The sequence below is a fragment of the Schistocerca gregaria genome, chromosome 5, assembly GCF_023897955.1.
Source record: "Schistocerca gregaria isolate iqSchGreg1 chromosome 5, iqSchGreg1.2, whole genome shotgun sequence".
Taxonomy (NCBI): Eukaryota; Metazoa; Arthropoda; class Insecta; order Orthoptera; family Acrididae; genus Schistocerca; species Schistocerca gregaria.
This window is the reverse complement of record NC_064924.1, coordinates 480,799,924-480,812,107: the sequence shown is the minus strand read 5'-3', so window position 1 is coordinate 480,812,107 and position 12,184 is coordinate 480,799,924. Positions and strand designations below refer to the sequence as shown.

At 37.0% G+C, this 12,184-nt stretch overlaps 1 protein-coding gene across 1 annotated transcript in view; it reads left to right on the top strand.

The window, feature by feature from the left end:
• The window catches only part of LOC126272282 (structural maintenance of chromosomes protein 2), a 131,033-nt gene extending 119,094 nt beyond the window's left edge, over positions 1–11,939 (top strand). The window contains exons 19-22 of the mRNA XM_049975040.1: positions 1,405–1,605; positions 7,023–7,238; positions 7,364–7,573; positions 11,398–11,939. Coding sequence (XP_049830997.1) covers positions 1,405–1,605; positions 7,023–7,238; positions 7,364–7,573; positions 11,398–11,559 — 789 coding nt within the window. The 3' untranslated portion in view covers positions 11,560–11,939. The remainder of the gene's footprint in view (positions 1–1,404; positions 1,606–7,022; positions 7,239–7,363; positions 7,574–11,397) is intronic.
• The last annotated feature ends 245 nt before the right edge of the window (positions 11,940–12,184 follow it).

Below are 12,184 nucleotides of genomic sequence, written 5' to 3'. Positions count from 1 at the left end.
ATGTTATTGTCATCTTGATAATATTCAGCTTTCTTGTAATTTTACTAACCATATCACATTGGTTTTATTGACTGTCTCCAACACCGATACAAATTTTGTACTCATAAATTATAACATTTTGATGCAACTTCAAGAGAGGGGGTTTCCCTGAACACATATGGCAAAATAATAAACCTGAAGATTATTCTTTTTGTGTTTCTTTCATTGTATGCATTCTAGTTTGAGGCCTTTTACTTTTTCACCTGTCATCTGCTATAAAGTGTCTACTGTTGATATTTTGGAAACTAGAAACAAGGAGTATTCACGTATATAGCAGACTAATTAAGGCTTCTGCCCAAAAGTTAAACTCCTTTCTGTTCCAAAGCTTCCATAGTAATAGGGCAGGCTTTATGGTGTGCACAACAGAAGGCAAGAGATGGCGATAGGCAGACCAGATCTTCACTGTAATCCTTGATAGGTGCTCAAATTCTGCAAAGTGATACTAGTAATCATCAAAAGAACAGAACTGGGTGTGAATTGTGGAACATTTCTCAGCATTAATATATAAAATGTTGCTCTATGTAGAATCTTTCTTTGCAGCGCAGAACTACAGATACATTTTTGGCTGTATACATGGTATGTTCAAAAAGCTTAGACTAAGTTTATTCCAGGCTTATAAGTTACATCAGTACAACAGCTACAGTAACAACTTGAATTAACAGCTGTAAACAGCTGTGCATTTGACCTGTCAGTTGTGAGCAGGCAGTGATAAATAGCGGGGCTGTGAGACTAGTGTGTTAGTAGTGTTGTCACAGGTGTTGTTTCACTGTAGTTTGTAAGCAAAGTGTTAGACATTCTCCAGAATGTTTTGAAAAGAAGAAAAGTGTGTGTAAAGTTTGGCGAACACACCTTGACAAGAACGACACATGGAAGCCTGCCAAAACTTGATCGAAATACAAAATATGGGCAATTTGTTTCTGAGAAAAATCGTCATGACTGAGTAGACTTGGTGTTAACAATACGAAACCTACCACAGAACAGCAATGTAGAGGTTCAACATTTTGACAAAATAACCAACATTCCGGCCAATCTGATGCAATAGTTGAACATCCCAAGGAAGGACTTTAACTGTTTCACATGGTTGTATGAAGGGTCTGTCTGTTGTACACAAGTGGGATGAGACTGTGTAGAACACCTAAAACATTCAAACCACGAACTTATCTCTATTTTTTGTTGATCCAGTCTCAAAACTTTTCAGACTGATGGGCTATCTTGTGGAATTATTGATGCGATAATTCACAGGGAGGATGACCTCTTTCTGTGCTATTTCTTGTATTTGATTGTGATTTGTTTGCTGGAGCATTAGTTTAGAATATTTGTATATAGATTCCTCTTACGTTATCTAATAGTCAAGATTTGTTGCAGGTTGCCAAGATTATTGAAGAAAATGAGTGGATTCCAGATGAAGAAAAATTTTTTGGCCAGCCTAAAGGTGCATATGATTACAATTCAATGGATATGAAACAAGCCTGTAAAACCATTAATACTTTAGAGGAGCGTAAAGAAGAATTAGGTCGTAGATTGAATATCCGTGCAATGAATATGCTTGATAAAGAAGAAGAGCAGGTAAAATTTGTTCTCGTTATTGAAGTTACATTCAATATATAATTAATATTAAAAACAAAGATTCCAAGACTTACCAAGCAGGAAAGCGCCGGCAGACAGGCACAATGAACAAAACACACAAACACACACACAGAATTACTACCGATGGTTGCTTCTTCAGGAAAGAGGGAAGGAGAGGGAAAGATGAAAGGATGTGGGTTTTAAGGGAGAGGGTAAGGAGTCATTCCAATCCCGGGAGCGGAAAGACTTTCCTTAGGGGGAAAAAAGGACAGGTGTACACTCGTGTTTGTGTGTTTTGTTCATTGTGCCGGTCTGCCGGCGCTTTCCCGCTTGGTAAGTCTTGGAATCTTTGTTTTTAATATATTTTTCCCATGTGGAAGTTTCTTTCTATTTTATTTACATCAATATATAATTTTTCATAAATGACATATTTTTCCCTCTCCTCACGAAGGGAGAAATTTTTAAGTTAGTAGGATTAACAAGCTTTAATATGACACAAACTTACTCTAACTCACTGAAAATTTGTGGCTGCTTCATTCATTTTAAGTTCCAAACAGAGCTAAAATGTCAGACTGTAATAGAGTTAAACAAAATATCTCCATAAACATGTACTGCGTATGAAATATACTTCAAGGTAAAGTAATGTTTCCAGTTGTTCGCATGCTATGGAAATGTTTAAGATGGTTCTTTTCTTTCAAAAATTTAATTCTTATAATGTTCTTCTATGAAACAAGCTAGGGGAGCCTACGCAAACTTGCATAAAATAGTGTATTTAACTGATTATAAGACAGTTTTTTGTCAGTTTCCTCATTCGAAAAATACAAGGTTGTCTTATATTCAGAGATCAAACTATTGTTGCTGATGTCTACATTTTCACATTGCTTAACATAACAACGAAAATAATTTTTGGCAGTATAATGTAATTGGATAGATCAAAAATCTACTCACCAAGTGGTGACAGGAGAACTAATATATAAAAAAGATTTTATATATGCAGGCTTTTGGAGCTAATAGCTCCTCCTCCCAGCAAAAGGGTTGAAGGGGAAGGGAGAGGTGTGAAAGAAAGAACTAGAGAGGTTTAGGAAAAGAGATAGAGTTCGGAAAAATCATCCAGAACCCTGGGTCAGGGGAGACTTGCCAGACAGGACATCGTTGGGGTCTGCACTGCACAGGGTAATGTACAAGACAGTGATTACTGCTAAAACATAGTGCACAAGTTCATAAGAGCGACAAGCTAAGTGCATTATATGCAACAGATGTGGGAGGGGGACAGCGAGAAATAGACAGGTCAGAAAAATGAAAGATATATAAAACTAAAATGGAGTGAAGAAAGGAGTAGTTACTGTGAATAAATGCTGAGATGGAAGAAATTAACGTGAGTTAAGGCAAGGTGGGTGCTGAGAACCAAGGACTTGTAGTGCTAGTTCCCTTGTGCAGAGTTCTGAGGAACTGGTGTCTAGGGGAAGAAGCCAGATGGCGCATGTGGTGAAACATGCATCGAGGTCATGGCTGTCATGTTGTAGAGCGTGCTCTGCTTGTGTGTTGCTGGTATACTCCCACAGCCTAAGCCCATTCATCGTAACTGATAAGTTAGTGGTAGTCATGCTGATGTAAAAGGCCGAACCATAACAGTTCATATCTGATATCATTTCACAGGTGGGTCTCCCTTTGACAGTACATGTTTTGCCAGTTACAGACTAGGCATAGGAGGGCCCATAAGGCAAGTCTTGCAGTGGGGATGGCCACAGGAGTAGAAGCGATAGTACAGAGAGATAGGAACATAGGATCTGACAAGGATATTGCAGACATTGGAAGGGCACCGAAAAACTATTCTAGTTGTGGTGGACAAAATCTCAAACAGAATGGATCTCATTTCAGGGCATGATTTTAGAAAGTCATGACCTTATTGAAGTAGTTGATTAATGCAGGAATCAGTAGCTTGCGGGACAAGCCGAAATTCGAGAATTAGACTGAATTGTGATTGCAATCTTATATTTATGTATTACTTGCTGTTGTACGTATGACCTGCATCCTAGAAGGTATTGCAGTCCGTTTTTCACAGTTGTTCAAGGACACCACTGTGGAAGGGTTGTGGAACCATATTGGCTGAGAGCTAGGATGAGTGTGGGTAGAGGAGCGGTGAGTAGGTGCCGAATTTGTTGTGCTGCCAACTACAGAAATCTATTACCATGTACATTGGCTTTTATGAACATCAGCCATGTTTAAACTGCAGTTTGCCTCAGTCAATTTGTAGTTTGAATGGAACTGACTTAAAATGTTTTTAAAAAAATCAACAATATTAGTCATTTCTGCAGAGGTTTGTAAAGGTATAAGTAGGGACCAGAGGCTTACGTGTTTTGTGGTGCAGTGTTGGCAACTTAATGTGCCATATGATGGGAAAGAAAGAGGGTGTGTCAGCTGTTGGTTTACACAGGTAATCAGTGTGTGGTGGGCAGATGATACATTTGGAAGCAAGAGGCATTATAACATTCTCATGTCAGAATAGAAGTGAAACCTGATATGAATCTGGAAAAAACAGCTATGTTTTCAGGTCCCACCATAACCACATCATCAGAAATTGTAACCTATTCAGAATAATAGAAGGTAAAGTAATGAATTGAAATTTGTGCCACACCTGGGACTTGAACCTGGGTCCCCTGCTTACTAAGCAGATGTGGTAATCACTACATCAACACAGCACTGTGACTACCATGCTACAGTGATGCAATGGTTAGCGCATCTGCCTGGTAATCTGGAGACACAAGTTCAAGTTTTGGCCATGGCACAAATTTTAATTAATTACTACAGCTTTTGTTCTTATTGAAAGTAAAGGTGAGACTCGTATGTCTACAGGAAAATGCAATTCCTTCAATTTAATATTCAGAAGAAACAGCCAAATATTTGTGACAACGAAGATAAAATTTTTACAGCTGTACGATGATGATGATGAGTAAGCAATAAACCTTGAAAATAAATAGTCCATAGATTTAATTTAAACCATTTCTTTTTGTCAGTAAAATTCCTATGGGTTTGTGACCACATTGTCAATATGTAAAACTACCAACATTTCGGTCACTATTGCAAGTGACCTCCTTCAGCATGTTTTTGTTTACTGTAAATAAAAACACCTTTGGGTAGGTGCAGGCTTGTATGCAGCACTGTGTGTCCTGCCCAGATCTGGTGTGAAACCAACTGTAGTGTTGCTGTGTGTTGAGCGTGGAAGCAGGCAATGCACTTGGTCAGCACAGCTTTTACTGTAAACATAAACACCCTGAAAAAGGTCACATGCAACAGTGACAAAATGTCAGTAGTTTCACACCTTGACAATGCAGTAACAAACCCAGATGATTTTTATTGGCTGTGACAATGGCCGCAGAAGCCTACGTTTTTGATTATTTTGTTTCTGCTAGCATTGTCAAATCATAGACACTCAATAAATGGCAAGGTTTAGAATAAGTATAACGTTAATTTTTTAGTCAGATGCTTTGTCAATAAAACAGTTTATAATGTTGATTAGTTCAATTCAGTTGTAATGCAGTGTGTACTTTACAAGAAACAATTTGGTGCACTTACGTATCATAATTATAACCAGTGCTGTTTTTCTGGAGGAACGCTGGGGGATGCGTACCCCTAAACTTTATCGTCGACAAAGTAATTTTTTTATGATGTTGAGAACTTGGAAGAGTGCCAAAGATTTATTTCACGCACATAATTTTTTTATTTCCTGTTTTCGTGTTGGTAATTGCAATATGAATGACACCAGTGCAGTTTTTGGTGGGAAAAGCGATGTCATTGACTGTTTCAAGCGTTTCGAAGCTGCGGCAACCATTCTCGACAACTGAATTGCTGGCAGCCAGTTTGACAATCATGTAGTGCCCTCGCCCTCTAATAGTGGGCGATGGTAGTGCTAAACGGATATGCATAAGCTCAAACGCCAGCTACCGATAAATGTGTCTATGGTCCTGCTACCATGATGATGATGATGATATCATGGCTAAAAGCAGATGGGTGGTATCCCATGCTTCAGTTATAAGTAATTTTTGCTGCATTATATCCAGTATCAGAGTACCCTCAAACTTTTTTTTTAGAAGGAATGCACTCATTATAACTACAGCAAAACTCCAGTTTTACACTAATTCAAGGGACTAAAAAGTGTTGTAAAATGTTGGAAATATATTTTCAAGCCGTACAGGATCCACCCTTGCATTTTTGTTCTTTGTGTATGAAATATGTATGTAACAGGCATCAAAATAGTCTTTAAGGACTTGTTTATCGTCTGATAAAGGATTATTATCTAATAAAAAGCCGGTAATGTAACGGGAACAGGTAACCATCTGGGAGGCAGAAACATTTCATTCAATTTCACGCACCAATGTTTTTGGGAAGCTTAAATCTGCACATTCATTGTTTAAATAACGAAACACTGCATCTGTTGTGTATTTTTTTCATGTTTGGCCGGATGTGTTTCAAGAATTTATTCTCACTGTCAAGTGTAAATATTTACATAAGTATTTTGTGGTGTTTGCCCCGTATTCTTCTTGAGGTTATAAGGTACTGTGCCTCCTCCATTATGGAGGAAAACACACACACACACACACACACACACACACACACACACACACACACACTGTGATTCATGTTGTTAGTTTGTGAAACACCACAAAAATGTTTACATACGTAAATATTTGCACTTGACAATGAGAATAAATTCTCGAAATCCATCTTGCTAAGCATGAAAATAAATGTGTTGTGTTTAATACAAAAACATTTGAGCAACACACAGTGACCAAAGGTGTCAGCTAGCACTGAAGTGGCCAAACTACATAACATGATGTTTACAATGGAGACAGTTTGGAAACAGTTGTAATTGGTCATTATACCTTTACTTGAGTGAACCTAGTTACTTCCATCAGCCACTGTGCTTAGTAATGCTTGGCAGCGGCAGGAGATTTTGATGTGCTGAGTAGAGTGCCCTGGTGTCAAGGAACTTCACCACGTAATATTTGTAAATAGTTCTTGATAGCCAGCACCATGCCATTATCAATGTACACCAGTTTTTTCTCCACAAACATTTTTTCATAAAGCATAAATTGCAGGTAAATTGTAAGTACATTAGTGCAAAAATGGGTGCAAGTTTCCATTGTGAACATAGGAAATTTGATGCAAGCAATAAAAAATGTCTTGAATAGTGCAAAAACATTAATTTTGGGAACAATTAAGTGGGTTTCTACTGTATTTCATTATGTTTAAATTCAAATTATTGGTAAAAACTTTAAATAGCTTTGTTGTTATGTTTTCTCTTCTTGTTTGTTGGTAAGTCTTCTGGCTAGTAAGATAAAATTCTCATGCTGGAACCAACTTTTTACTCAGTGAGTGTCAGAACCATAGATTTACTGTTTCACTTATTAATTTTCCAGTATAATGACCTGATACAAAAGAAACAGATAGTAGAAAATGATAGAGCCAAGATTATGTTAGTATTACAAGAGTTGGATGAAAAAAAGAAACAGGCCCTTCGACAAGCATGGACGCAAGTCAACAAAGATTTTGGCTCAATTTTCACAACACTGTTACCAGGTGCACAAGCTTGTCTGCAGCCTCCGAAAGGCAAAGACGTTCTTGATGGACTTGAGGTAGGTAGTGTATGTGGTTTATCATCATATGTATCTTCGGTGTAACATTAATGATTTTGTAGTTCCTAAATAGTTTTCTATGGCCAAACTTTTTATTGTATGTTACCAGTTCACTCTTTCTGCAGGTGAAAGTGGGTTTTGGTGGATTGTGGAAAGAAGGTTTACAGGAACTGTCAGGAGGACAGAGGTCGCTTGTTGCCCTCTCTCTTATACTGGCTATGTTGCTCTTCAAGCCTGCTCCAATCTATATCCTGGATGAAGTAGATGCTGCTTTGGACTTGTCGCATACACAGAACATTGGTACTATGTTGCGAACACATTTTAAACACTCACAGGTAAGCATTGAGGGAGCACTTATTATTGTATTATTATTGTTGAAGTGTGATAGGCAGTGAATTAAGTTTCCATTCTAAAGCTTATGCTCTTAATAGCATTCAAATGGTGGGGGTGGAGGAGGTGGGAATTTGTACTTGGTGACAGTTGACAAGTCATTGATAGAACAACAGGCCAGCATTTAGGAGTTAAAAAAAAAGTACTAAAGTGAAAGTTAAGATCTGCCCCCCTCCCCTGTGATCTTTGTGCTTGCATGTATTAAGAACTTGGGAACATGTCTTTCGGTTTATTCATTAATTATTTCTTAGGGGAGACATGCAACACTTTCTACAACACCTCAGTATACATTTATTCACTGTTTTTACACTGGAAAGTGTGTTGAGTGATGAGCACCTGTCTTTCTTTGCAAATTACTTCTTTTTTTAAAAAAAAAAAAAAAAAGATACTATATTCCTGATTTGTCAAACCAATATCAAATTCACCAACTATTTAGTGCCCCTTATGAACCATCTAAGTGATGTTTGTGTGAAAGCTGATAACAAGGAACAGCCCTGTTTTATTGCTCTCTTTTAGTCTTTTCCAATTAAACATTTCAGGATCTGTTTGTAACAGTTCAAGACTGATTTGCATGTGTGATACACTACAGATTCACATAGGATATCGTGATTCTCTTTTACTGACATTACAACACACCAGATTGTTTTCTTGGGTTTAATAAAATAATCATCATTAGGGGAGTCAATGGTTATGATAGTTTAAAGGTACCTCTGAAGCTTAGAGGACTTCTATTGTAAGTATGGACTACCAGTATATGAATGATAGTCTTTAAGCATTAAGCATTACGGTGTAAAAACAAATTTCTGATGATGGTAAAACATCAGGTAATTTGTTAAAAGCAAAAGGATAGGTAACCATAGCATATGTGGGGTCAGATCGAAAGAATTTTGTTTATTACATCTAGATGTTAAATTTTGATACCCACAGAGTATTTGAAAAGATATGATGGGGGATGTTAAAATAATTCATCTGAAGTTAGGGCAGCAGTATCAGATAATGAAAGGTTTTCCTTCATACTAAAGAAATAGTCATCTCAGTGTTACAGGAATTGACAGTTTTGAAATTTACTGGAACTGATGTACACAGTGTGTGCCATTTCCATTGGGACTGCTTTTGTGAAATTTCAAACGGCTGTGCTATATCATGGTGAGCTGCACGATTATGATCCTTGAAGTTTCAAAAACTGCTGTGTGGAAAATCAAATTTCTAGCTTGCAGCAGGCATCCTGGCTGTGAATGTAAAAATATTTGCCTGAGACTCATTGGAAAGTGACAGTGGGGCAGTGAGGCAACATAAAGTTTTTTTGAGTCCTCCAACATTTGTGTGTGAGAATTTGTTGAATTTGACACGAATACAGAGAGGCCCGTTTCTGGTTGCTGCTCCATGACAACACCCCCATCCACAAAGTAAAGATTGTGCATGAGTTTTTGGCCAACAGGTGGCTCACATTCCTGGATCACCCACTGTGTTCACTGGATTTGCCCCAGCTATCTTCTGGTTGTTCGCCATATTGAAATTGGCAATGAAAGCACACAGTTAAGGACATCCAAGAAGAATGAATTGCAGTACTAAATGCAACACCAAAAAATGACTACAGCTGACTTTTCAAAATGATTTCAGATTGGTTGGATTCGGGGGGAGATTGTTTTGATTAAATATAGTGATTTTTTTTTAACGCCATTGATGACTTTTATTTTTCATAGCCACAGTCCCAGTGGAAATGGGACACACCGTTTATGACAACAGACCTATCTGACTCCATTGACATGGTTTAATAGTGACCAGTACACGAACAATTTTCAAATCTGTAATGAGATGATGACAAAGTACAACTCATTGTTCCATGAAGGAACAGTTACCTGGAAACAGACATTTGTGCTAATTGTCTCTGTATTAATATTGGAGATTGGTGTTATTCCAAAGGAAACTAGGAGTAGCACACAGTGCATAAAACTGCACACTACACTTCAGTGGCAGCTGCAAAGGGCATTTGCAAAGGCGTTTTACAGAACTACTCCATAATAGTTCGTTGAGGTTCTGGAGAACATTGTTAACATACTTGTAACTTGTCATTCAGATCATTATTGTCGTGAGTACCATGGAAAAATCAGTGTGCCAATGAGTAATAATTTTATTGAAAGTAGAACTCCTTTAATAGAAATAAGTTTTCCATTTCTGTATTGTCTTGCTATAACTATCTGTGTCATGACAAAGATATTGAAAATATCGGACAAGGAAGTAATGGAACACTTTCAACATTTATGGTGAATTTCGGAACAAGAGTCAGAAGGGAGTGAAACTGAAAGAAAAATAGGAGCCAGGAGTGATGATTGTATTGCGGGCGTTGCTGAATCAAGTGAAAGTAATTGTGATGTGTCTGCTGAAGATAGGTAGATGTCAGTTAACTTCATTTTTCAAGGGCCATTCAGAATTCGGAAAACGCAGGCCAAAATGGAAGTTTCAGGATCGTATATTGATATTGTGAATGCAGGTGGAAGCCATAGAAGTAAATGTTTTATGTTACACAACAAGACTAACCCCACTTGTGAAGAGAAACAGCAAAACTCATATAGCTATTAGTTGTTGGCAGCTGTTCATATACGAAAGTACTGAAATATATAAAATTTTGCGATACAGTGTCAAGAGCGAACTTCAGATTCTTTTTAGAGTGTAAACACTTTGGTATCAAGAAACATGGGCCAGTAAGACAGAAAACAGATTTGCTTCGGTGTTAAAAGTTTGAAATCATTTATTTGAAAATTGTTGCCTACATTCTAATCTGAGAAGAAAATTTACAGCTGAAGAAAAGGTGTTTCCCACTAAGGCCAGATGCGGATTTGCATAATGCACCATGAATACAACAGGTAAATGTGGCATTAAATTTTGATATGCAGCAATTGCAGGCACCAAATACTACTTTAGCAGATTTCCATAACTGTGAGACGATGTACATCGACCAGAGAATGAAATCCTTTCTGAGAATGATACCAGAAAGCGTAAGGTGGAATGAGTGTGATAACACAGTTTTTCATATTTCTTGAAATATTAAAGACTATTGATGTAAGCCTAATGGGTAAAGTGGAATATTTCAGAAGGGATACACCAGTAAGTGTATGAAAAGCATCACTGATTAAAGTACTGTTAAGAAGCAAGTAGGGACTACCTTCTCTGCTTATTAGGGTCAGGGGAAAAAAAGTTTTTTTTGTTTTCAGTGCTCCATATTCACGTGTAGAAATTAGAAATGATTCAAAACATAATTGAGGTGGCTAGAAAATATTCCTTGAAAGCTACAGAGTGTCAAAATTCAAGAACAAGGTGATTTGCAAATTTAGCACATCTAAGAAACCTGTGTGTGGAAAATGTGTGGAAAATTATTTCAAAACAATCTGTTGTTTGCATTCAGGATTTGTGATCACAAGCAAACACTTTTTTACCTTCTGCTGGATGAATTCAGTCACAAGCAAAAGTGGAAGCTGCAAATGATAATAGAGTAAGACTTTTGCCAAAGTGTTATTTTTATAAAGTACACTTTTTTAAATTAAAATAAAGAAAAGCTTAGCTCTGCTGACGTGGTTAGTTTGGCCACTGTTGAGATTTTTCTAATGTTCTTTTGATAGTGCTGGGTATTAGCTTCCTGAAGGAAAGTATTGGCCAACCATAACAGAAAGCATTCAGTTATCTTCGGAAAACTTTTTACATGTAGCTTTTTTTTCTTTCTATTGTATGTTTTTGAATTAATTGTTTTCACAATTGAAATTTTGTTTTGCAGTTCATTGTTGTTTCGTTGAAGGATGGTATGTTTGAGAATGCAAATGTGCTGTTTCGAACGCAGTTTGTTGACGGCATGTCCACAGTGAGACGTATTGCGCAGAATCCAAGCAATGTAGATAGAGCAACTGAAGAAGGACCATCCAAGAGAAAGAAAAAATAAGCTGTTCAGTTGTGACAAAAATATTCCTTATTTATCCTGACTTTCACCTGTCTTTTGTAAATATGTCATAAATATTTTATACAAAATAGTGTTACGTGTTCTATTGGTGAAGTATCTTTTGTAACAAGCGATTATTAACTGTAATAAACTGTGCAATTTCTTTCCTTGTGCTTAAAAGGCCAAAAATTTACATATTGTCTTGGCATGGATGACTGATATACTTAAATGAAGCCTGAAAAGTTGTATGTATTCTTGTGTCTAAAAATCTTGTTTATGACATTCAGTTTTATATCTGTAATAGTAACTACTTGTACAAACTAGCATGTACAATTCCAGTGCAACTGGTTAATTATAGTAATAAAGTCTTTAATCTAAAGAAATTCTTCTATGATCTGAATATATTGCTATGATCAGTATGTAGGAATACTGTAATACAGTCAAACCTCGATATAACGAATTTCATGGGACCATGAAAATTAAAGTGTTGTACGAGGATGACTCGGAGCAAGGAGCCATGTTTTCGTGGCTGATAAGTACATTACTGTAGTACTTTCCTGATGAAAAATAACATTGAAAGACAAATAATACACACATTTTGTTCGCTTCATTTATTAATATTGTAACT